This window comes from Microcebus murinus, chromosome 6 (assembly GCF_040939455.1).
Source record: "Microcebus murinus isolate Inina chromosome 6, M.murinus_Inina_mat1.0, whole genome shotgun sequence".
Classification (NCBI taxonomy): Eukaryota; Metazoa; Chordata; class Mammalia; order Primates; family Cheirogaleidae; genus Microcebus; species Microcebus murinus.
In genome coordinates this window covers 81,867,219-81,894,742 of record NC_134109.1, presented here as the reverse complement: position 1 = coordinate 81,894,742, position 27,524 = coordinate 81,867,219, and the positions used below count along the sequence as shown (strand labels likewise).

The window sequence follows — 27,524 nt, the reverse complement described above, 5'->3', positions numbered from 1 at the left end:
CTACTGGGAAGGCTGAAGCAGGAGGATCGCTTGAGCCCAGGAGTTTAAGGTTGCTGTGAGCTAGGCTGACGCCATGGCACTCTAGCGGGGGCAACAGAGTGAGACTGTGTCTCAAAAAATAAATAAATAAATAACAATCTGTCTTTGAGTCAACCAGGCCAACACAGCCATTCTGCTCTCCTGCTTAAGTGCTTTATTGATCCATTAATTTACGATTTATTTTTTAATAAATGAGTTTTTAATATCACATTACAAATAATTCTTGTTTTTGCAAAGGCTGGACTTGGTCTACATTCTCTTTGAAAGGGATTTCATGTAGAAGTAAATATGACACAGCTGTTGATTGCATTTTGTGTTAAGGATAGAGTAGTGCTTCCCTAAGGCATTATGACTAAGTCAGATGACTGATTGCTATAAAGAATAAGGGTAGCCAGGTGTGGTGGCTCACACCTATAATCCCAGCACTTTGGGAAGCCAAAGCAGAAGGCTTGCTTGAAGCCAGGATCATTTCGAGACTAGCCTGGGCAATATAGCGAGACCCCATCTCAAAAAAAGAAAGAAAATAATTATCTGGGCATGGTGGTGGGCACCCACAATCCCAGCTACTCAGGAGGCTGAGGCAGGAGGATTGCTTGAACCCAGGAGTTCGAGGCTACAGTGAGCTACCACTGTGCTCCTGCACTCAATCCTGGGAGACAGAGCAAAACTCCACCTTTAAAAAGGAAAAAGAAAAAAGAGTGAATATTCCTAGTGGTAAGAGCTAGCACCAAGCATCTTTGTGGGCTACATATGGATGTACAATCAATTTATTTCAGATAATACATTTTTTTTTTTTTGAGACACAATCTCGCTTTGTTGCCCAGGCTAGAGTGAGTGCCGTGGCGTCAGCCTAGCTCACAGCAACCTCAATCTCCTGGGCTCAAGCAATCCTACTGCCTCAGCCTCCCCAGTAGCTGGGATTACAGGCATGCGCCACCATGCCCGGCTAATTTTTTCTATATATATTAGTTGGCCAATTAATTTCTTTCTATTTATAGTAGAGACGGGTCTCGCTCTTGGTCAGACTGGTTTCGAACTCCTGACCTCGAGCAATCCGCCTGCCTGGCCTCCCAGAGTGCTAGGATTACAGGCGTGAGCCACCACGCCCAGCCAAGATAATACATTTTTATTATTCATTTTTTTTTCTGGTTATTTAAAGTAGAGCCCAGTCACAGTGCCTCATGCCTGTAATCATAGCACTTTAGGAGGCTGAGGTGGTAGGATTGCTTGAGGCCAAGAGTTTAAGATCAGTCTCAGCGTACATAGGGAGAACCTTTCTCTACAAAAAATTAGCCAAGCAGTGATAGCATGTGCCTGTAATCCCAGCTACTCAGGAGGAGGATCATTTGAGCCCAGGATTTTGAGATTACAGTGAGCTATGATAATGTCACGGCACTCTAGTCTGGGCAACAGAGTGAGACCCTGTTTAAAAATAAAATAAAAGTATTACATGGTCATTATAAAAACTTTGAAATAACAGAAATCTAAAAAATCCAAATTACTCAGAATCTCATTACTCTGACATAGTAACTGACTATTATTATCTTTTTTGTGTCTGGAATAATTTGCTTTAGAAAAATCATTTTATTGTTTATCCCATTATAATTAGGCTTAAGAAAAATAGACTATCTCTAATTCGGAAGTTCAGATAGAAGGGAGATTGACACATATAATCCACACAGTGACGAAGTAAAAAATAATACAGATTGAATATCCCTTATCTGAAATCCTTGGGACCAAAAGTGCTTTGGATTTCAAATTTTTTTGGATTTTGGAATATTTGCATTATACTGTTTGAGCATTCCAAATATGAAAATCAGAAATCTGAAATGCTCCCGTGAGCATTTCCTTTGAGCTTCATGTCAGTGCTCAAGAAATTTGGGGTTTTGGAACATCTTGGATTACTGGTTTTCAGATCTGGGATGCTAATCCTGTATTGCATTTTTGCCTGTCTGTAACCTCCTCAAATCCTCTTTTCTTCCCACTCCCCACAACTTCACCTTCCCTCAACTGCTTCCTCTCCCTGCTTCCATTCACAGAAGATTCACTTTCTTGATGATATTATGGTTTTAGTGTTTCTCACATTATTTCCCAATTACTCCTGTTGTAGCAAAGTATAAGCATATTTCTCAAGAGTCTGGGAATAGTCTTAAAAATGTCAGCCACAAGTCCAAAATTTCTTTGCATTTTCATGTGAATTTTGCTTTCTAACTTCTTTGTGTTCATTTTATTATAAAATATTACAATACCATACTATTAGGGAAAAACCCCCACCCGGGCCCCCATGGCTGAACTCACTGCTGATTGGATGCATGTGAAGCCTACTAGTGATAGGGAGCCCCCCACCCCCAGGGCCCTGCTGATTGGATTCCTGTGAAGCTTCCAGCTGATCCTACTGATGGTAGGGAAAAGCCCCTACCCAAGGGCCCTGAGGCAAAATCCACTACATGTGAGAGCTTATGGCTGATCCTACTAATTAGATAATAGTTGATTGGTTGTGTAAATGTATAAGACTGGGGAAAAATAAGAAACCGTTGTTCAAAGTTTGGTGGTATGCCCCTCTGAGCCCACCGGCAAAATAAAAAGCTGATTCTCTGACCTTCTGTGTGGCTCTCGGTTCTTTCCTGGTCAAAAGCTGGTTATCTGCCATAACAATACCACTGAGTAAAACGCTCCAGGAAGCTGTGCTACATTTATCATGTGGGCTTTAAACTCTCTCTGGCAGATGGCTGCATCCCCTGGGAGTACACAGTTACCCTGGTTTGAGAAACTTGAACTCTAAATCTAGATGAATTTTGGTCTGTTTGTTTGTTGTTGTTAGGCAGAGTCTCACTCTGTCGTCTGGGCGTGTCCCGTCTCCCCCCCCCCCCCCTAGAGTGTAGTGGCCTCAAACTCCTAGGCTAAAGCCATCCTCCTGCCTCAGCTTCCCAAGCCAGGACTACAGGTTTGAGCCACCATGCCTGGCTAATTTTTCTATTGTTAGTAGAGACAGGGTCTCACTCTTGCTTAGGCTGGTCTTGAACTCGACCTCAAGCAATCCTCCTGCCTCAGCCTCCCAGAGTGCTAGGATTATAGACACGAGCCACCATGCCTGGCCTGAGTTTACATTTTCTAAGAATATATTATTAAATAAAGGAAGTAAAGGAGTCAGACGTATACTAGATTTTCAGTAATTATCAATAGAGAGATATGGGACATGCCTTTTGGAGGGAACTGTCAGAATCATCTGCAAGTGTTTTCAGATTTCACCTTGCCCCCTTTTCAGTTTGTGGATTACAGCTATGGTGACTCTGTTTTGAGGAGAAGGTGTTTTATTCCCCAGTTGTATTGGGGTGAAAAAGGAATGACAACCATTTAAGTTTTACACACACATGCATGTATGCACACACTACTATATTTATGAACAGTTTATAAGGGACTAATTTATATTATTCTCAAGCCTATTTGAATGAGTATCTGAATTAGAATTTTCTAACTTTATTATTTATCTTAGTCAAATGTGATATAATGAATTCAGTTACCAAAAAAGTGAATCCTTGACATGTCCTATTTCTACTATCCCAGTCTTATTAAAGTTAAGACTTAGAGCCACCCTGGTCCTGAATTAGAAAATTATTTTGCTAGATTAGAAATGTTTTTCTTTTTAAAATATCTGCAGCACTCTTCCCAGTTGGACCATTTATTCCCCCTAGGGTGCCTTTAAGTGCCTCGGTGCTTTTAGCTTTCCTCTTGTTTCTTTTGTTCTGTGTCCTCTTTCTGCCTCCTGCTGCTGGTCTCTAGTATCATCATCATAGTAACAAACTATTTCCAATTTGAGGTCTAATGCCATAGAATACGTTTTCTAAGACATACAATACTATCCTATGATAAATGTAAGAAGATAATTCCATGGTAAAAGGACATCTGACATAAAAGCAATTTAGGATCATTCCCATTGCAGCACGGTATTGGCAGAGATTTATCAGAGGCAGTCTAAGTGCTCACACAGCAGGGCAAATGATGCCTCATTTATAGGGACTCCACCTTCTGGGAAGCATGGATCTTACTCTGTGAGAACCTATGAGAACTTTAATTTCAGAGTCAGGAGAGTGGGTCAAAGGTCTGGCACTTCAATTCCCATATACTTGATCCCAATCCATGTTTGTTTCCTCTTTAGTGTTTCCAACAGCCCTCTATTTCTGACATTTCAGGGAGGTCTAAGCTATAACATAGGTAACTTAGATCAACAAAAATAGGACCAAAATAGATCTTCAAGATTTTATAACCTTCCCTTTTATCTTTTTAGTTTCTTTTTCTACATATATTATTTTTCTTTTGAGTACTTAAGTGAAAGGCAGGGTCATGTGGCTCAGTAAATATTCCAAATAAACATTTGTTCTCAGAATAATTTTAGAGTATTATGTATAAGGCAATGTGTTAGACCCTGGAGATACAGTAATGAATACGATCAGACAAATACCAGCTTCTTAGAGCTTATAATCTAGGTTAGAAAAAAGAGAAATAATCATAAATAATTATATTTACAATTGATAAGATTTGACCATTCTCCTTATTAAAATGATATCTTCACTTGTAGTCTAGAACACTGCGTCTTGGTTTTCCTACTTCACTGGCCACACTCCTTTTTTGTTTCCTTTGCTGAGTCCTTCTCTTCCTTCCATCTAAATGTTGGAGTACTGTACGCCTTAGCTCTTGGACCTCTTTGCTCTCTACTGTCCCTCAATGATACCAGCAAGTCCTATGGCTTTAAATAATACTTGTTGATATCAGCTGATGGCACCCAAATTTGTGTCCATTTCCTATTCCTCCCTAAACCCTATAAAATTCCAATATCCCAATCCCCAAACTCACTGTTTTCCATCTCACTGCATTTACCCAGTGACTTGGGACAAAAATCTAAGTTATCCTTTATTCTTTCCTTACTCTCACAGCTTTTATCTAACCTATCAGCAAGGACTGTTGGCTCTACCACCAGATTATGTCCAAATCCTACCACTGCTTATCACCTCTACTGTTACCATCCTGGTTCAACTGACAGTAGCCTCCTAAGTGTTCATCTGTTCCAAGCACCCTCATCTCCATTCATGTTTATGGCATCTGTTGTCCACTTAATAGCTGGAGTAATCTTTTTAAAGCCTAAAACAGACCTGCACAAAGTCCTCCAATGAAGAAGTGCTGGGCCGGGCGTGGTGGCTCACGCCTGTAATCCTAGCACTCTGGGAGGCCCGGCGGATTGCTCGAGGTCAGGAGTTCAAAACCAGCCTGAGCAAGAGCGAGACCCTGTCTCTACTAAAAATAGAAAGAAATTAATTGGCCAACTAATATATATATAGAAAAAATTAGCTGGGCATGGTGGCACATGACTGTAATCCCAGCTACTTGGGAGGCTTAGGCAGGAGGATCGCTTGAGCCCAGGAGTTTGAGGTTGCTGTGAGCTAGGCTGACGCCACGGCACTCACTCTAGCCTGGGCAACAAAGTGAGACTGTCTCAAAAAAAAAAGAAGTGCTGATTTCATATCTGGGGCAGGAAATGTATATGATGAATCTCAGAGGACAGGATACTAACAGGGTTAACAAATGATAAGGAGAGAATGAAGCCATAATCATAAAATTGAAAATGATGCTTATTGACAGAAGCAGTAAAGGTCTTTATGAGATCCTTCTGAAGACCACATCAAAATTTAGGAATTTAAAGACAAAAAATGAAATTATATACTACATAAATCACACTAATAGGGCACATTTCTTTTTGATAATTTGTACATGGAAACACACATATTTTAAGAATTTTTCACATCCACAAAAAGAAAAAATTGGAAGAAAGCACATTGAACTTGTATATGCTCCTTACCTAAACATACCATCTGTTAACTCTTGTCACTTTTTTAGGTTGAACCATATGAAAATGTTCTTGATTTTGTGTGCTTTTTGACAAATAAATGGTAAAATAGGTGGTCAATTGAATACACACTTACACATATACATCACACAACACATATCCTTTTTCTAAACTATCTGAAAGTAGATTAGATATGAAAGTAGATTAGAAAGTAGATAGATATGATTCATTATGTATATCTTCCAAAAACATAAACATTCTCCTACACAACTGAGAAAAATCAACATAAATTCAACATCATCTATGTATAGTTTTTATTCAAATTTCCCTATTCGAACCATCACTTTTTAAAGAAAATCATATTACAAAATTATTTTATGAGTCTGGGGTGCTTTCTCTTATAGAAGAAAGTGACTGTGTTTACTGTTGGCTTACTCTAATTTTTGTCTTTGTGATTTAGCTTCTTACATCCGTGTTTGACAACAGCATCAAGACCTTTGGAGTAACTGAGAATGACCCTTTCGACTGGGAGAAGACTGGAACTGATGGCTCCCTGACAACCACCACCACTTCTACCACCCCACAGATGCACACCCGCTTGACCCCTGCTGCAATTGGGTATGTCCTAAGCAGACCCTTTAGTGGCATCTTTTCCTGGATGTACTTGTATTTGCAGAAATTTCTTTTATTTCATCCAGATGCCCTCAGATAGCCAAATGTAAAGGCATAGGGGAAAACGTATGGATTTCCTTGAATTAATAGTGCTCTAGTATATGCCTTTGGCATTACTTGTTTTAGAAAGTACTAATGGATTATACTGTGAAGTGGGAGCTTAGAGCTTATGTGACTTGTTGATGTCAAATTTACAGTGAGTTTCCTTCAAAATGAGAAGGGCATTAGTTGCATTTCCAAAGAATATTTGGCACCCTGAAAAGAATGTGCCACAATTACATAAAACTATACTGTGTTCAAGTTTAGTGGGAACAAAACATGTAGCATGTTCCTCTTAAGAAAATGATTAAATTTTTACAGTGTATTAGGAGCAGGTTATGGTATATTTCCTTGTTCTTCATTTTTTGTTTTTGGTGTTTTTCCTTTATGTATATTTAATACATTTCCTTTTGTTTTTTATTTTCTTTTGTTTTTGGTTTCTTTTTTTTTTTTTTTTTAACTGACCCATTTTTTACCCACTGTGGTTGCTTTAAACTGTTTGGTTAAAAAAAAAAGTGAATAGGAAAAACCATTATACAATCTAAGTTAATTGGGATGCTTTACCATTAATCCATTGCTTTGTTTTTTGCTTCGTTTTGGTGGTGGTGGTGGTGGTGTTGTTTTTGAGACTTGATTTCACTATGTTGTCCAGTCTGAGCAGAGTGACTATTCACAGGTGCAATCATAGCACACTGTAGCATTGAACTCCTACCTCAGCCTCCTGAGTAGCTGGGACTACAGGCACGTGCCCCAGCGCCTGGCTCTCATGATTATTATATTGAAAGATGGGATCACTAGGACTTGTTAAATCAGAAAATTTTGCATGGACTCATATAACTAGAGTTGATACCATAATTATCTTGTCTAAAATTTCCTAACTGTGAGACTCTGACAAGCTGTATCAGAATCACCATAGATTTTTAAAAATATATATATCTATTTTTAGGAACCACCCTAGACCTGTTGAATCAGAATGCCTAGGGGTGGAACACAGAAGTCCACATGCATTAAGTGTTCATGCTTATCAGAGTTTGGAACGTGCTGCCCTATCCAGCTTACCCCATTTTACAAATGAGGAAGTAATCCTAACACTGAAGTGAAGCGTTCAACTTTAGATAAATATTAGTGGCAGAGCTGGAGCCAGTCTAGAAATTTTGGTTTAGTGCTTTTGTCCTTCTTTTTTTTTTTTTTTTTTTTTTTTTTTTTTGAGACAGAGTCTCACTTTGTTGCCCAGGCTAGAGTGAGTGCCGTGGCGTCAGCCTAGCTCACAGCAACCTCAGTCTCCGGGGCTCAGTGATCCTACTGCCTCAGCCTCCCTAGTAGCTGGGACTACAGGCATGCGCCACCATGCCCGGCTCATTTTTTGTATATATATTTTTAGTTGGTCAATTAATTTATTTCTATTTTTGGTAGAGACGGGGTCTCGCTCAGGCTGGTTTTGAACTCCTGACCTTGAGCAATCCGCCCGCCTCAGCCTCCCAAAGTGCTAGGATTACAGGCGTGAGCCACCACGCCCGGCTATGTCCTTCTTTTTTGATTGTTAGAAGTAGAAGTCTCTAGTGTTATAGTTCTTTTAGAATTTGTCTAGTAGGTTTTCTAGTCCTCACCAGAAGACCTCCCCCCGCCAACATGCTATATTATTAAAAATAAAAACAAAATAAAACAAAAAAACAAAAAGAATAAATAAGTTTCAAACTTAAAAAAAAACAGGTGATTGGACATAAAGGTAGCTTAAAGATGATGAAGGCAGTTTAAGTTCCCACCTTCCATGTTTCCTCCAAAACAACACAGAATAACAAAAAAGGAGAACTAAAATCATACACAGAAAATGTCCTCAAGCATAACTTGAAGACAGAGGATGCCCAAACTTTAAAATGATTATTTTGAAAAAATAATATAATAAATATAAGAAAAAAGAGAAGAAAAAAACCAGATACCAAATCCTAGTGCAATATCTCTCGTGCTTCTGCTTTACCTAACCCTGTCACAGGCTTTATAAAGGCAGACCAAGAAAAACTGTGGGGAAGAAGGTAGTTAGCAATGGAACTTAAGGTTGATCTAAAATCAAGGCCAGAAAGACTAAACCCATCCTAAAAGTGTCTGGATAGATCAGATGATGGCCTTAAAGGAAGTAAAAATATGCATGATTCAAAAAAAAAGGGGAGGGGGAGAAGTGCCCTTTGTCAGTTGGGTGGTGAAGGAAAAAAGATATATCAGTTTGGGTCTAATCAGGAGAGAGAAACCACACAATAATTTGAGTAGAAAAAATATAAAGAATTACTTAAGGCCTGGCGTGGTGGTCCACGCCTGTAATCCTAGCACTCTAGGAGGTTGAGGCGGGTGGATTGCTCGAAGTCAGGAGTTTGAAACCAGCCTGAGCAAGAGCAAGACCCCATCTCTACTATAAACAGAAAGAAATTAATTGGCCAACTAATATATAAAGAAAAAATTAGCCGGGCATGGTGGTGCATGCCTGTAGTTCCAGCTATTCAGGAGGCTGAGGCAGTAGGATTGCTTGAGCTCAGGAGTTTGAGGTTGCTGTGAGCTAGGCTGACGCCACTGTACTCACTCTAGCCTGGGCAACAAAACGAGACTTTGTCTCAAAAAAAAAATTACTTAAAAATTTTTTTATTGATTCACAATTAAAAATGTATTATGGGGTATATGTGATATTTTGATACATAAATACAATATGTAATGATCAAATCAGGGTAATTAGGATATCCATCACCTCAAACATTTATCATTTCTTTATGTTAGGAACATTTCAAATCTTGTCTTCTAGCTATTTTAAAATATACAATAAACTATTGTTAACTGGAGTCAATAACAGAGAATTGGAATAACATAGAATTGAGTAGTAAGAAATAAAAAAAAAAAATGTAAAGAATGCAGGAATAAGCCGGGGCGTGGTGGCTCACACCTATAATCCTAGCTCTCTGGGAGGCTGAGGCAGGAGTTCGAAACCAGCCTGAGCAAGAACGAGACCCCGTCTCTACTATAAATAGAAAGAAATTAATTGGCCAACTAATATATATATATAAAAAAAAAATTAGCCGGGCATGGTGGCGCATGCCAGTAGTCCCAGCTACTTGGGAGGCTGAGGCAGGAGGATCGCTTGAGCCCAGGAGTTTGAGCTTGCTGTGAGCTAGGCTGATGCCACGGCACTCACTCTAGCCTAGGCAACAAAGCAAGACTCTGTCTCAATTTAAAAAAAAAAAAAAGAATGCAGGAATAACAAATATATGGTGCAGCTACTATTCCTAGAGCTGATACTAGTGCTCCTAGAGCTGATACTAAGCATCCAAGAACTGTTCTGCCCCTGCCTGAGGGCTGAGGTTCAGACCTTATTGGGAAAAGAAAAAATTTGATTTGATTGAATTCAGGAAAGAAATGGAAGGAAAAGACAAAATGATCTCAGAATTGAAGAATATATCATCATACAAGGTACACAAAGGCAAATAGACTAAAATGAAATTTTAATAAAGGTCATTGAATAAATGCAAGGAAAAAACCCTGAGAGAATGAAAATGAAATAAAGAAATAATTTTAAAGGATTAAAGAGAAATTAGTGCAAAAGCAAGGCAGACAGAGAAGGATTAACATTCATATTATTGGAGTCCCTGAAGAAGAAACACAAAATAATACCAAGTAAAACTTAGAAACCTAATAGCAAAAGGTTAAATAAGAAAACAGAGAACCAAGAGCATCAAAAAATGTATATGTCCAAAAATAACCATTAGAACCAAAAGGAAACCTTCTGAAATAAAATTGTTTACAAATTAAAGTGCAAAGGATACCCATTTTGTAGAGAAAGAAATAAACCAAACATAATATTAATAAAATACATATAATTTTTAAAAACTATGACAGACAGCCGGGCGCGGTGGCTCACGCCTGTAATCCTAGCACTCTGGGAGGCTGAGGCGGGCGGATTGCTCGAGGTCAGGAGTTCGAAACCAGCCTGAGCAAGAGCGAGACCCCGTCTCTACTATAAATAGAAAGAAATTAATTGGCCAACTAATATATATAGAAAATTAGCCGGGCATGGTGGCGCATGCCTGTAGTCCCAGCTACTCGGGAGGCTGAGGCAGCAGGATTGCTTGAGCCCAGGAGTTTGAGGTTGCTGTGAGCTAGGCTGACGCCACGGCACTCACTCTAGCCTGGGCAACAAAGCAAGACTCTGTCTCAAAAAAAAAAAAAACTATGACAGAGCTTTTCCCCTATGATCTCTTCTAGAAGATTTATTGTTTCAGGTCTTATATTTGGGTCTTCATTTTGAGTTGATTTTGTATATGGTATAAGTTAAGGGTCCAATTGCATTCTTTTACATGTGGAAATCCAGTTTTTGCAGCACCATTTATTGGACCCCATTGTGTCCTCTTGGTGCTTTTGTTGAAAATCAGTTAACCATATAAAATCTGCACTCCCATTTTCATTGTAGCATTATTTACAATAGCCAAGGTACAGAAACAGCCTATATATACCCATTGGCAGACAATGGATAAAGAACATTGTGTATATATAAATGGACTATCACTCAGCCTTAAAAAGAAAGGAGAGGATCTCTGCCATTTGCCACAACATGGATGGACCTGGAGGACATTGTGCTAAGTAAAATAAGCCAGACACAGAAAGAAAAATATCTCATTATCCCACTTATATGAAGAAAAAATATATATATATGTATACACATACATACACACATAAAAGCTTGAATGCACAGAGATAGAGAATGAGACATTGGTTACCACAGGAGGTCATGAAGAGGGGATAGAGAAGAAATGTGCATATGTAGGTCAAAGGATACAAAATAGGAGACATATAGGATAAGTCTACAGATCTAATGTACAAGCATAAGAACTATAGTTAATAAAATTGTATTAGGGATTTTTGTTAAATAAGTAGATTTTAACTGCTTTCATCACCAAAAAAGTGTAACTATGTGAGTTAATAGATATGTTAATCTGCTTCGCTATAGTAACCATTTTACTATTGATTCATATCCTATAACATCATGTTGTAAACTTCAAATATACACAATTAAAATAAAATACTATGACAGAGTTAACACCAAACATATTAGTCATAGCAATAAATATGCATGGGTTTAACTCATCTATTAAAAGATTTTTAGTCTGGTTAATATAGCTATATTCTTATGCTATGTATAAGAGACACACCTAAAAAAGTATTTCAGAAAGGGATAGAGTAGACAAAGATATATCAGAAAAATGGAAACAGTAAGAAAAGAATAATGATTCTGATATCAGACGTTGTAGCATTCAAGCCAAAACATTAAAAGTTACAAAGGATACTTTTTAATGCTAAGTGCCACAATTCATAAATGAGATATAAAATTTATTAATATTTAGTCACAAGAATCATGACACTCACCTTTAAGAAACAACAATAAAGGATATTCAAGGAGAGAGAAATAGAAACACACTAATTAATAATCAGAGATTTTAGTGTACTACTATCAGGTCAAGACAGATCAAATGAGCAAAGGATAAGAAGATAGAAGACTTAAACAATATAATCAATAAGCTAGATCTTATTTGTATTTTTTTAACTTGACACCCTAATAATAAGAGACTACACCTTAAGCTCAAGTGCCCCTGGAGCATTCACAAAAAGTGATCAGATATTAGGTCACAAAGAAACATAAAGAGTTCCACAAAGTAGTAGTATTATATAATTTGATCACGCCTCAGTAAAATTAGAAATTACTAACAAAAATAAAAATATCAAAGGCCTTTCCACCTGGAAGTTTAAAAACCTCCTATTAAACTACAGTCATGTACCATGTAACAACATTTCAGTCAACGACAGGCCACATATGTGATGGTAGTCCCATAAGATTATAATACTGTATTTTTACTGTACCTTTTTCTGTTTAGATAAACAAATAATTACCATTGTATTACAGTTGCCCACGGTATTCAGTACAGAAACATGCTATCACAGGTTGTATCTAGGAGCAATACACTATGTGTGTAGTAGGCTTTTATAATTGAATTCTTTGATGTTTGCACAATGATGAAATCACCTAACAATGTATTCCTCAGAATGTGGCCCTGTTGTTAAGTGACACATGATTGTTGAAAGGGAAAATACAAACTGAAGTTATAGAAAAAAAAATAGTGACAATGTAAACACTATATATCAGAATCTATGGAATCAATTTAAAGCAAAGATCAGAAGAAAATTGATGGCATTAAACAAGGAGTTACATATGTCAATTTGTCTTATTACTGATGATATTAATGGTGATAATGCAGTTAAGGTGGCTAGGTTATTCCACTGTAAAGTTAGTATTTTTCTCTCTGTAAGTAATAAGACTCTTGTGAGAAGATACTTTGAACTATGTTTCTTGTTTCTTATACTTTAGCCTACTAATTTTAGCATCCATTAGTGAATCTTATCCACAAGCCTAAACATGTATTATCTGGCCCTCTAAGAAAAAGTTTGCCAACCTCTTAATTATCTTTATTTGCAAATGATACGGTACAATACCTAGAAACCCCTAGAGAATCAGTGTTAAAGAGAAAAATCAATAATGTATGTACCACAACTGAATTTTTCAGTAGAGGGAGAATGAAAGTTCAGGAGAAGGTAAGAGGATCAGGAGTCAGCAAAGCCTATCTGTTAAGGGCCAGATAATATTTGTGTGCTATGCTGTATCTCACGCCACTGCTGTTGCTGTTGTAGTGCTAAAGCAGATGTAGACAATCTGTAAACAAATGAGAGTGACTGTATTACAATAACAGTCTATTTAAAAAAAAAAATAGATGGGCAGGCCAGATTTGGCTCACAGAACCTACTTTGCCTTAGATTATGGGAAAGGGAATACGAAGAGGATGTCCATTCTTACTACTTTGTTATCTCTCCAGTTCTTCCAACACACCTTAATTTTTTTTCTTAATCTGCTCCAGTTATACCTTTCCTGCAAACACAGACAATGTGCTAATAAAAGTCTCAAATATACCTTCTTGCTTGTTTATATTCCTGAACCTATGTAACTTTCCTGGGAAGGAATCATTTCTTTCCATATCTCACACTCCAGATTTGGATCAGAGTGTAGAAAATGGGAGAAAAAAATTCTTATGGGAGAAGTAAAAAGTAGGAAATAAATGCAGAGGGAGAGGAAAGGGATGGAAGAGGAACCTGAGTCATGTAGGAGGGAGCCTGTGTGGAGAAGATGGATGACGAGTTCCTTGAAGTACGTGGTATTGTAGTGAATCATAAGAGATGAGAGGGAACCTAGGATCGAATAAAAATAGAAGCAGTTTCATAGGTGGAGATGTGGTTTATTTCCTGAGGAGTGGAAGAAGGAAATGCCAAGGAATTGGGGTAGTTGGAAAGAGGCAGATAGTGACTAGACATAACGGGGGGAAAGATCTGGAAGAACCTTGAGTGATTAAAATGGAAAAATAGGTAGGTTTAGTAGACTAAGCTTCCTTGAGTTCAAATATTTATTCACTTGCCTTTCCCTTCCTAAGGAATAGAGGGATTCTTTCAATAAACATTTGGATTACCATGTGGTACATACATGTTAGTGTCCATTGTAACTCTTGCATCAGTAAATACATTATATTGAACTCATATCTGAAAAATCTGTTAGTAGCCAATTTATTTCTGGTCTTTCATTACCTTTATTTTTTTATTTTTATTTTTTTTTTTTTGAGACAGAGTCTCACTTTGTTGCCCAGGCTAGAGTGAGTGCCGTGGCGTCAGCCTGGCTCACAGCAACCTCAATCTCCGGGGCTCAGCGATCCTACTGCCTCAGCCTCCTGAGTAGCTGGGACTACAGGCATGCGCCACCATGCCCAGCTAATTTTTTTTCTGTATATATTAGTTGGCCAATTAATTTCTTTCTATTTATAGTAGAGACGGGGTCTCACTCAGGCTGGTTTCGAACTCCTGACCTTGAGCAATCCGCCCGCCTCGGCCTTTTTGTTTGTTTGTTTGTTTGTTTGTTTTTATTTTTTTTTATTTATTTATTTTTTGAGACAGAGTCTCACTTTTGTTGCCCAGGCTAGAGTGAGTGCCGTGGCATCAGCCTAGCTCACAGCAACCTCAAACTCCTGGGCTCAAACGATCCTCCTGCCTCAGCCTCCCAAGTAGCTGGGACTACAGGCATGTGCCACCATGCCCGGCTAGTTTTTTGTATATATATTTTTAGTTGGTCAATTAATTTCTTTCTATTTTTTTTTTAGTAGAGACGGGGTCTCGCTCAGGATGGTTTCGAACTCCCAACCTCGAGCAATCCGCCCGCCTCGGCCTCCCAGAGTGCTAGGATTACAGGCGTGAGCCACCGCGCCCGGCATTATTACCTTTAAAATACATCTGCTCATTTGAATTCTTTTAGGCCAAACTATCTTTAAATATGCTCCTGGTGTCAGAACTACAGGAACATCTTTACAAAGTTTTTTCCTGGGAGCCATTGTCAGTGCTTTTCTAGATTATATACCTATAACCTGTTGATAGAGAGATTCATCTTCTAGTATTGACCCATTTAGGCAGAGGTGTAGTAAAGGTCATCAAATCAGGTGGAACAAGTCCCTGAAAAACCACTGGTCTTCTCACAGCAATATGAAGTATTTATGATACCTGTGCCAGGATATAACTGTCACCCTTAGAGGCGTTCACCAAGGGGATGCCTATTTTGTCACTCACAATAATTACATGTGTCATTATAATCTACTGAAGACTCATTTTTCTACCTTTAGACATTCTAGATCACTTCTAAGAAGAGGTTTTATTGTATGCTAAATATTGTGTTCAGTCAGCAATATTTTAAAAAAACAAACTAGTATATAGAGTTATGGAACATTAGAGCTATCAAGGGCCTTTTCACTTAGTGAATGATAACTGGGAACTAGAAAAGCCCCTCATAGACCAGTACCTTAAGGGAGAGATGAGCAACCATATAAATAGGACATAGAATTACTTTGAAAGAAATATTAATATATAGATAAAAACCAATTACTATTTTCTATTTTTCCCCCAGGTCAGTTTATGCAGAACTATATGAATTGTGTAATTACAGAATTTCTAGTTTTCCCTTTAGGGCAAGAATTTGCTTTCTCCTCTTTATGTTGTTAGGGCCTTGCATATAGTAGGTGCTTAGTAAAAAGTCTTGTAAGTGAAAAAGTAATGCATATTTCATGCTATAAAAAAGTAACAAGGGTGATTGATCTGACACCTATTTATCTCCTTATGGCACCGTGAAAGTTGGTTATACAAATTGAGTCACTCTTGTCATACCAACTAAATCAGAGTTGAGAGGCCAGGGAGAAAAAGTACTTAGGGCACCTAGCACCTGCTCCAAGAATTGAATTTTCCACAAGCCCAGCTGCTGAAACAACCTACTGTAACCTTAGGACCAGTTTACAGCTGTAATGACCTGCTGTGACTCTAAGGCTGGTTTTACCTACCACTATCACTAGCCAGTCAGAGCTTACCAACTCCCAAAAGCTTCTCTACTGTCAATGAGCCGCTTCTCTAGTGCCAATTGAGCTTTCCTTCAAAGGAATAGGTAACATTTTCCTAATCCAATCCTAACCTTTTTTTGGTTCTTTCTGACATACTGAAGACCCTCCTGACCAATGCATATGCCCAAATTGTAAATCTTGTTTCCCAAATAAAACAGTAATTTAGAGATTCACCTCTATATTTTATTTTGACTTTGCTGATACTTAACATTTTCTTGTTTATAACTATTTTTTATTCTCTAAGAAAATTGAGTAAAGAGCTGGGTGTGGTGTCTCACGCCTGTAATCCCAGCACTTGGGGAGGCTGAGGTGGTGGGAGGATCACTTGAGCCCAGGAGTTCACAACCAGCCTGGGCAACATAGCAAGACCTTGTCTCTACTTAAAGAAAAAGAGAGAGAGTGAGAAAGAAAAACAGGTAAAGAGTAGAAGATGTTATTATAATTGGCAAGGACTTCTTGGAAAATAGACTAAATGTTTCTGACATTTAGACTAAACAATAGACTAAATGTTTCTAACATTAGTTTTTATACTAATGTTTCTAAAATGATTGCCAAGCTGGGCATGTTGGCAGATGTCTGTAGTCCCAGCTATTCAGGAGGCTGAGGTGAGAGAATCACTTGAGCCCAGCAGTTTGAGGCTGTAGTTCACTATAATCGTGCTTGTGAATAGCCACTGCACTCGATCCTGGGCAACATAGTGAGACCATGTCTCAAAATAAATAGATAGTCTAATCAGTGAGTTATTGTATTAGAATTTATATTTTAAAATCATCTTGAAAATTCTACAGATCAAAATTTAAGTTTTATTTTGTAGAATTCATGTGACCTAAGTTTTCAAAGTGTTTTTTTTTTTTTAAGCTCTCTTAATGATGCATGGACTTCATCATTTAAATCCAGAAACAAAATGTAGAATAGTCTCATAGTAATTTTTGATTCTGGTCTTTTAAAGTTCTACCTTTTTTTCTCTCCTCATTTTTAGAATTGCCAATGCCACTCCCATCCCAGGAGACTTGCTTCGAGAAAATACAGATGAGGTGTTTCCAGATGAACAGCTTAGTGATGGGGAGAACGGTATCCCTGTTGGTATGTCACCAGATAAATTGCCTGGATCTCTGGGACACCCTCGTCCCCAGGAGAAGGATGTGTGGGAAGAGATGGATGCCAACAAGAACAAGATAAAGCTTGGAATTTGTAAGGTGTGTATTTCTTGCATAGGAAGTGATATCTTTCTATGTGCTTATTATTTTTCTTTTATTGTTAGAGCAAAGTGTCATGTCTCCTAATTTTGAATGAGAAGTGGACAGAACATTGTTTTGCTAGTTATTCAAATATTTGTAGTTGCAATATTATGGTGAATTTGGCCCATAACACATATGTTGTAGACATTAAAAATTAATCTTCACCTTATATTTTATGGAAAACATGAAGGTATTTTTAAAAAGTGACAGGACACTGAGACTAAAATAGACATATCTATAGGACAGAAATTAATAGTCCTTCCAAATAATGTGACAAGGGTGGGCCCTTTCTTTAGTGTGTACCAGTGGAGCTATGAGTACCCATTCTGAACACTGTCTCAATGAAGGTAGCGAAGTGAGGTTGAAAGTGGAAAGCATCTCTTTTTGTGCCCTTCCTTCTGTTCTCCTTTTGCTGCAGCAATGGGTCCGGTCCTTGGTATATGTATCCTGCTATGTATCATGCTTTGTAAACCTATATGTGGCTCTTGCTCTATAATCCTATCTTTCTCTCCTCAATAAACCTTGTTTTCATGCTTGCCTAAAAAAAAAGTATAAAGCGCCAAACTGATCATGAGCTGAAGTGGATGTTGAATAAATGATATGATTTTTTTCTTTATTAGAATTTCAAGCAGGTACACTTGTCAGTATGGAGAGAGATACAGATTTCTGAATTTTAAGGCTCATTTTTAGTTATCTTTGGGTATATTACCCCCAGACTTTTCCTTGACTTTCCTGTTTCTTGTCATATCCCCTTTCATAGAAGATAAGGTGAAGAGGAGAGGCAATGAATTATAAATCAGTTAGTTTTTAGTGCTATTTAGCTGTTTTTATAAAGGTTTGATTAGGAAGGAGTTTAAACTTACAGGGATGAAATGAGGCTTTGGGCTCATACCTATTAATATGATTGATAGAAAGTTGGCTAGTCATGCTTTATGAATGGGAAATAGATTCTGGCAAGGATCTATGATCAGTTCTGAGGAGCTTAGCCTATCTTTGGACAATTATTAAATTGTATTATTTATTTATTTTTATTTTTGTTTTTAAGAGACAGGCTCTCAGCCGGGCGCGGTGGCTCACGCCTGTAATCCTAGCACTCTGGGAGGCCGAGGCGGGCGGATTGCTCGAGGTCAAGAGTTCGAAACCAGCCTGAGCAAGAGCAAGACCCCGTCTCTACTATAAATAGAAAGAAATTAATTGGCCAACTAATATATATATATAAAAATTAGCCGGGCATGGTGGCACATGCCTGTAGTCCCAGCCACTCGGGAGGCTGAGGCAGAAGGATTACTTGAGCCCAGGAGTTTGAGGTTGCTGTGAGCTAGGCTGACGCCATGGCACTCACTATAGCCTGGGCAACAAGCGAGACTCTGTCTCAAAAAAAAAAAAAAAAAAGAGAGACAGGCTCTCACTATAGTACAGGCTAGGATATAGTGGCTATTCACAGGCATGGTTATGGTATACTCTAACCTCGAACTCCTGGGCTCAAGTGGTCTTCCCACCTTAACCTCCTGAGCAGATCGGACTATAAGCACGTACCACTGTGTCTAGCTAAACTATATAATTTAAAAAGTTAGCTTAAGGTTATTTAGTCTTAGTCTGTTTGGGTTGCTCTAAAAAGTACCATAAAATGTGTACCTTATAAACAACAGAAATTTATTTCTCATGGTTCAGAAGACTGAAAAGTCTAAGAAGGAAGACTAGGCAGATTTGGTATCTGGTAAGGGCCTCTTTCTTTCTGGCTCCTCCTTGCTGTGTCCTCATGTGGTAGAAAAGACAAAGGTCTCTCTTGAGCCTCTTTTATAAGGATGCTATTGTCATTCATGAGGGCTCTGTCTCTGTGATCTAATCACCTCCCAAAGACCCCCTACCTCCTAATACTATCACTTTGGAAGTTTGAATTTCAACATATGAATTTTGGGGAAACATAAACATTCAGACCATAGCAGGTATATACTTTCAGTCATGGGAATCATTTGTAAAAACATTCTCTGCATAGGTATAATATGCTACAATGTGGACTGGCTATTGAATAAGCACTATCTGGACCAATAACAATCAGGAATGAGTAGCAAAAAGTAGACAAGGAGTCAATGTCAGATTTTTGTACTGTCAACTGTGGTTGTCTTTATGGTATCAGGAACAAATTGTTCTTATAGCAAAAAATTACTAGTGACATCCTCAGTTGTCAGTCCATATGGATATCTGTGTATGTGAGAGAGTGAAATGGCACTTGACATAGAAGAAGAATTTGATTACTTTAGTTTTCTGTCTTTCACCAGTTGTCACTATTTAATCTCAGTGAAATTTAAATGGCAGATGGTTTTGACCCTAAGTCATTGCCCATTATTTGTTGTTATATGCAGTTTTCTTGAATTTATATTATATGCTGCTGCATATTGCAAGCTCTCTACTCATTTTGAATAGCTAGATACAACACTAAGCTAAATAATGAAGAGAAGCTATTGGCTTCTGGATTTATTCATTCTTACATAAATTCAACAAAGTTTAACTGACCACTTTCTATTTGTAGTTTACTAAGCTAGATGCTGTATAGTTTAAGACGCATCTTTTACCTTTAAGGAGCTTACAGTCTGTTTGAGTAGATGTGTATGTACATAACCAAATGTGTAGTACAAGACAGAACATTGTGCAAAACAAGAACATTAAAAGGAATTGGAATACCTACAAATAGAGGTAAGAGTTGGGAACATGCCTTATGGAAGAAATGATTGAAGTAGAAATATAAACAAAAATATATAAATGAAAAAGTATATGAATAGAGATTGTAACTTTAGTAATTTACTGGTGATCTAGGAGAAAAATTCTAAGCAGCTTTTTTTGAGATACAGTCTCATTCTGTCACCTAGGTTAGAATGCTGTGGCATCAGCCTAGCTCATAGCAACCTCAAACTCTTGAGTTCAAGCAATTCTCCTGCCTTGGCCTCCTGAGTAGCTGGGACTATAGACATGCACCACTAAACCTGGCTAATTCCTTTCTATTTTTAGTAGAGATGGGGTCTCACTCTTGCTCAGGCTGATCTCGAACTCCTGAGCTCAAGTGATCCTCCCGCTTTGCCCTCCCAGAGTGCTAGGATTACAGGCATGAGCCACCATGCCCAGCCCTAAGCAGCTATTTTTATCTTTTAAAATCTTATACTATATATAAAAGATTATATATGTATCATTTCAAAGCATAATAATATAAGCATGTACACCCACCATCTGCCCCAAGAACTGGAACATTTTAACATATACTCTCTATATTTGTGCTTCTACCCTATCTCCACTGAGATAACCACTATCTTAGGTTGACTTTCATAGAAGTAGACCCACAAAACAAACCTTAACAAATTCAAAAGAATTGAAATCATACTAAGTTGTTCTTTGACCATAGTGGAATTGAACTAGTAATCAATAATAAAAAGACAACAAGAAAATCTCTAAACACATGGAAGTTAAACAGCGTACTTCAATGTAATCCATGGGTCAAAGAGGAAACCTCAAAGGAGTTTTTTTTTAATTACGTAGAACTAAATGAAAGTAAAATTACAACATATTAAAATATGTGGTATACAGCTAAAGCAGTGCTGAGAGGGAAATTTATAGCACTAAATGCTTATAGTAGAAAAAATATAAAGTGTCAGAAAAAGCATTGTGTGACTCAGTCCCATGGTGATCCCATTGTGTCTCTCACTTTTAGGGGCCCAAAATTCAATGCTGCCTATCTAAATGAAGTTGGTCTCCTTATAAAGTCGTAGGTGAATTCCTGTGATTTTATTTTGCCTTGGCATCCATTTTGGTCTTCCTCTAGCACACTCACAAACTTCTTATTGAAGGGGCTTGGATTTTCTTTCTATGCTTTGAGATAGGGATTGCTACCCTGTTTTCTCTCTCTGAGGGCTTGGGTTTTTTTTTGGTTTTTTGGGTTTTTTTTGAGACAGAGTCTCGCAACCCAGGCTAGAGTGCCCTGGCATCAGCCTTGCTCACAGCAACCTCAAACTCCTGGGCTCAAGCAGTCCTTCTGCCTCAGGTTCCCAGGTCGCTGGGACTACAGGCATGCGCCACCATGCCTGGTTAATTTTTTCTATGTATTTTTAGTTGACCAATTAATTTTTTCTATTTTTAGTAGAGATGGTGTCTCGCTCTTGCTCAGGCTGGTCTCGAACTCCTAAGCTCTAGTAATCCTTCTGCCTCAACCTCCCAGAGTGCTAGGATTACAGGCATGAGCCACTGCACCCACCTGGCCTGTCTTTATTGTTTATGATACCAAATCAGCTTGTAAGTAACTAACTACACATAAATTAAATAAATAAGTCTAAATCTTTTTCAAGTTCACATGGCTTTAGTAATCTTTGATAAATAAAGATAAGTTAAAAAAGATACAAGGTTTCAAATCAATAATCCAAATTCTACTTCAAGAAACTAGAAAAAAGGCCAGGCGAGGTGGCTCATGCTTGTAATCCTAGCACTTTGGGAGGCTGAGGCAAGAGGAAGCTTGAGCCTAGGAATTCCAGACCAGCCTGGGTAATAGCAAGACTCCATCTCTAAAAAAAATTAAAAATTAGCTTGACGAGGTAGTTCTTACCTGTGGTCCAGCTACTCGAGAGGCTGAGGCAGGAGGATTGCTTGAGCCCAGGAGTTGGAGGCTGCAGTGAACTATGCTATGATGTACTCTAGCCCAGGCAATGACATGAGACCTTGTCTCAAAAAAGAAGAAAGAAAGAAACTAGAAAAGGAAGAGCAAAATGAACCCAAGACAAGTAGAAGGAAAGAAGTGAATATCTGTTTTATAGCATCACTAAAGTTTTGGTATGTTTTTATTCTCATTCTGTTCTAAATATTTTTCCATAATGAACTTTTTTCACTCATGAGTTATTTTAGTGCATACAAGTTTAGAATTATTACATCTTCCAGGTGAATAGAGGTTTTGCTTTTCATTATATAGTGAACCTTTCTGTTCTATTCTTACTATTAATAATTTTTTCTGTCATTAAAGCCTATTTTGTCAGATATTAATACAGTTATGCTATCTTGCTTTTGGGTAGTACATGCCTGATATATCTTTTTTCATCCTTTATCTTTTTGTCTCTTCCTGTCCTTATTCTTCTATCATGACTTTTATAAGTGGCATTTAAGTGGACAATCTTTTTTTTTTCTTTGAGACAAGAGTCTCGCTCTATTTCCTGAGCTAGAGTGCAGTGGCCTTCATCATAGCTTACTGCAACTTCAAACTCCTGGGCTCAAGTGACCTCCTGCCTCAGCCTCCCAAGTAACTGGGACTACAGGTGCACAACAGCATGCCTGGCTAATTTTTCTATTTTTAGTAAAGATGTGGTCTCACTCTTGCTCAGGGTGGTCTTGAACTCCTGGCCCCAAGGGATCCTCCCATCTTGGCCTCTCAAAGTGCTAGAATTACAGGGATGAACCATTGCACCCGGCCACAATCTTACAATCTTTGTGTTTTAATTGGTTAATTCAGTTCATTTATATTTAGAGTTATTTTTATTTGAACTTGTTACTCTTAACTTATAAATATCTGTTTAGTTTTTTATAGTTTTTTGCTTATTGTTTTTAGATTGTAGATTTTGTTGGTATTTTTCTTCTGTTTTCACTTTGTACTTATTTGAGTTTTAAACATTCTAATTCTGTTCTTTTATTAGTTGTTCTTGATATTCCCCGCATATTTTTACCTTAGAAGTCTCAAGTAAGCAATGTCTTTAACCACCTTTCTGATATTGCAAGGACTTTAGAACATTTTAACTTCAATCATCCCTCTCTCAGTATTGTAGTTCTTTTATTTTTTAATTCTTTCTTTTTTAAAAAAGAATTACCTAAATTAGATTATTAATATTGTTGATATTCTATACAAGTACTGTTTATATGGATTTTCAAAGATGTTTCGCATTTCCTTTTACTTCTGAAAGTCCTGAGCTTGTCTTTCAGAAATATTTCATTTAGAAGTTCCTTTACTTTAGGTATTTTGGTACAGGATTCTTTCAGTTTTTACTTACATATAAATATATTTATTTTAGTCTCATTCTTTCAAGATAGTTCATGCTAAATACAGAGTTTTTCATTGATAGTTACTTTTCCTCTGGCTTTAATCAGTGTTCATAAGTCTGCTGTTGTTCTGTTTTGTTCTTAGCAGGTAATCATTTCCTCCCCTCTACTGTTTAGCTCCCCTCTGTCTTTCCTTCCCATCTACTGTTTAGCTCTTGTCCTTGTCAATTGGATTCTGCATTTTAACTACTATGTGTCTAGGCATATATATCTTTTTCTTTCTCTTGCTTGGAATAGCTTGTGTTTCCTGAATATTTTGATTTATATTTTTGTATCAGTTCTAGGAAATATATAGCCATTGTCTACCTAAATATTGCCTCTTCTTTCTATGGGATCCTAGTTGACATATATTATGTGTTTTTAATTCTATCCACCATTATCTCTTAATATCATTTTTCATATTTTTTTCCTCCTTATCTTCCTGTGCATTGTTCTATGGCATTTTTTTGGCTATGTCTTCCAGTTCACTAATAATGACTTTGGCTTTTTTTGTTGTTGTTGCTAATTTTCTATTTAACTTGTTAATTGAATATTGAATATTAAGCAAATCAGTTAATTCCAAATAAACCTTTGTTGATCTTTGTGATAATGATCTTTATTTATATAAACATTTATACATAGCTGTTTTATATTTTATATCTGAAAAAGTTCAGTATCTGAAGTGTTTGGGAGTTTTAAATTTTTTTAATTTATTATTTCAGCTGACTTTTAGTCATGGTGGCGTGCCTTTTCATGCATTTGATTTTTTTTTTTTTTTTTTGCTTACAAATTAATAATTGGTGAGAGTTCTGTAGACCCACATTAGGGATGAGGAGAAACCTTCCTTCAGAGAAAATTGCCTTCTGTTTCTGCTGGTAGCCAGAGTATATCACCAGTTTGAGACCAATGAGGCATCTTCTTGAAAGTCTCTTATCAGAAAAGATGTCCCAGACTTCCCTACCTGACTGCACTCTGGATGTAAGGCTTGATCTCCCTGATAATTATGCTACTGTAGGCATCTGTTCTTAGAACATCCCCATCCTTCTGTGCTGCCACAGGCTCAACCTCCTTCTGCTCTGCCCCCACTCTTTCTTGTTGTAGCCCAGGTATCTTGTTGTTTGGAGAGGGTGAGGGAATTCAGGCTTGGTAACCACTTATGTCTCAAAGAGAACATTTTTTCCAGGTTTTGGTTATAGGTTAATGGAATTGGGTCCTGCAAACATCCAGTCAGACATAAAAAAAGCCAAGGTCATTAAACATTTTTAGATTATCTTTGTACCAAATATATAAAAAACTAAAATAATACTGGAACTGAGTATAAATTAAGAAAACTCATTTAATAAAGGGTTAATAGCCGGGTGTGGTAGCTCACTGCTTGTAATCCTAGCACTCTGGGAGGCTAAGGTGGGAGGATCATTTGAGGTCAGGAGTTTGGGACCAGCCTCAGCAAGAGCAAGACCTGTCTCTACTAAAAATAGAAAGAAATTAGCTAGACAACTAAAAATAGAAAGATATTAGCTGGACAACTAAAAATAGAAAAAATTAGCCAGGCCTGTAGTCCCAGCTACTCGAGAGGCTGAGGCGGGAGGATCGCTTGAGGCCAGGAATTTGAGGTTGCTGTGAGCTGGGCTTATGCCACTGCACTCTAGCCCAGGCAACAGAGCAAGACTCTGCCCCCCCCCCAAAAAAAAAGAATAAATAAAGGGTTAATAGAGAAGAATGTAATGAAGTAAACTAGCCAGAATATCCCAGTCTTCTGATATTACATGTAATCATTTGTTTATGTTATTAATGTTTTGAAAGCTTCAGTGATTCCTCCCATGTGTATTGATTTTATTTTATTTTATATTTTATCTAGGCTGCTACTGAAGAGGAGAACAGTCATGGTCAAGCAAATGGTATTCTCAATGCTCCAAGCCTTGGTTCACCAATTCGTGTCCGCTCAGAGATTACTCAGCCAGACAGAGATGTTCCATTGGTGCGAAAGTTACGTTCCATTCACAGCTTTGAGCTGGAAAAACGTCTGACACTGGAGCCAAAGCCAGATACTGACAAGTTTCTCGAGACCTGGTATAAAAAAAATAGTTTTTCTTTCTTTTTAAAGCTTCTAAGGTATTAATGCCATTATTATTGTTGTTATTATATATTATTATGTAAAACCTTTCAAGTAGAAAATTTTTGGCTGGGCACGGTGGCTCATGCCTATAATCCTAGCACTCTGGGAGGCCAAAGCAAAAAGAATGCTTGAGGTCAGGAGTTCAAGACTAGCCTGAGCAAGAGCAAGACCCCATCTCTACTAAAAGTAGAAAAATTAGCTGGGCATGGTGTAGTACATGCTTGTAGTACCAGCTACTTGGTAGGCTGAGGCAGGAGGATTGCTTCAGCCCAGGAGTTTGAGGTTGCAGTGAGCTATGACTATGATGAGGCCACTGCACTCTAGCATGGCAGACAGAGCAAGATAGTGTCTCAAAAAAGAGAAAAAGAGAGAGAGAGAGAGAGAAAGAAGAAGAAGAAAAGAGAGGAGAGGGGAGGAGGGAGGGGAGGGGAGGGGAGAGGAGAGGAGAGGAGAGGAGAGGAGAGGAGAGGAGAGGAGAGGAGAGGAGAGGAGAGGAGAGGAGAGGAGGAAGAGGAAGAGGAAGAGGAAGAGGAAGAGGAAGAGAAGAGAAGAGAAGAGAAGAGAAGAGAAGAGAAGAGAAGAGAAGAGAAAAAGAAATTATTGCATTTTTTAGAGAGAGAGAGAGAAAAGAAAAAGAAAAAAAGAGGCCGGGCACAGTGGCTCACACCTGTAATCCTAGCACTCTGGAAGGCTGAGGCGGGCGGATTGCTCGAGGTCAGGAGTTTGAAACCAGCCTGAACAAGAGTGAGACCTCGTCTCCACTATAAATAGAAAGAAATTAATTGGCCAACTAATATATATAGAAAAAATTAGCCAGGCATGGTGATGCATGCCTATAGTCCCAGCTTCTCGGGAGGCTGAGGCAGAAGGATTGCTTGAGCCCAGGAGTTTGAGGTTGCTGTGAGCTAGGCTGATGCCATGGCACTCTAGCCTGGGCAACAAAGTGAGACTCTGTCTCAAAAAAAAAAAAAAAAAGAAAAAAAGAAATTCTTGCATTTTTCTGACACTGATTCCATTAAGTTTTCATTTTCATTGTAGTTTTAATTATCATTATCCTGTGAATTGTCTTATATTATTATTAATTCTGTAGCATAGCCTTTGGCTTTGGAAGCTGGAAGCTGAGCAGTGGAAACTCATAACTCATAAGTTAAATGAATAATTTTGCAGTGACTTCTTTTGGAAGGTGATCTTTCAAACAATAGTATAGAGTTAGAGAGGACATGATAAATATGGCATTAGGCCAGGACGAGGGGAACACATGGAGGAGGGAAAAGTAATTTATATACAAGGGACAGGCAGTTCAATTCAATTTGATGAAGGCCTTCTATGAGGAAGGTAATGTAGGAAAGTAGATATCAATAAGTTTATCATTCTTGCCCTCCAGAGCTCACAGTCTACTAGAGAGAAAGAAAGTGGAACTTTAGAGAGCCATACAAAGATAAAGACTGTTTATAGTTCATGGTTATGAGGCACATTATCCTTATAACAAATTTTGATAATGGAAGATAGAAATGAAACTTTAAAAAGAGTTTGGGATATATTTATGAATTATAGATGACTTTAATAGTGTTAAGACCTAAGTGCCCTTAATACTAGTCATACCCATCAATGGTACATCTCTGGTGGCTACTACTGGCAATGAAATATTAGGTTAGAAGGACCATGGATCTGAGTAATATCGTAGATACTGTGTCCCAAGACAATTCAGCCATTTCTGGCCTACTCCAATCTAGCTTCCGTTTTAAACAATCCTTGACATATGTATGTTCTTCTTCACATGGTAATCATTCAGCCTCATAATTATGTTATATAAACACGTCTGCATGTTAATATGATAAAAAAAAAATGGACTGTGGTTGGGGCAGTGTTTTTAACATTTTGAGGTATGGCTAAGATGAGGAGTAAAAGAGTGCAATAGGAATAAAAACTTAGTTTGTTAAAAAATTAGCCTAACAAAAGAAGGAAACTAAAAGGGCCAGGCTGAGGAAAGAGCTGAGCTCCATCTTCCAAAGCAGGATTATGGCAAGTAGAGAGAAGCATTA

General features: G+C 37.8%; 1 protein-coding gene and 1 non-coding gene across 7 annotated transcripts in view; both read left to right on the top strand.

Moving 5' to 3' along the window:
* TTBK2 (tau tubulin kinase 2) overlaps window positions 1-27,524 on the top strand; it is a 148,896-nt gene that overhangs the window by 95,701 nt on the left and 25,671 nt on the right. For all 6 annotated transcript variants that reach the window (XM_012766576.2, XM_012766572.2, XM_076004284.1 and 3 more), the window contains 3 exons: window positions 6,339-6,496; window positions 17,069-17,285; window positions 25,225-25,436. In XM_012766576.2, coding sequence (XP_012622030.1) covers window positions 6,339-6,496; window positions 17,069-17,285; window positions 25,225-25,436 — 587 coding nt within the window. The remainder of the gene's footprint in view (window positions 1-6,338; window positions 6,497-17,068; window positions 17,286-25,224; window positions 25,437-27,524) is intronic.
* On the top strand, window positions 8,147-8,208 carry LOC142871695 (U7 small nuclear RNA). Its single transcript, XR_012919912.1, has one exon. It is a non-coding gene; the product is annotated as a U7 small nuclear RNA (small nuclear RNA).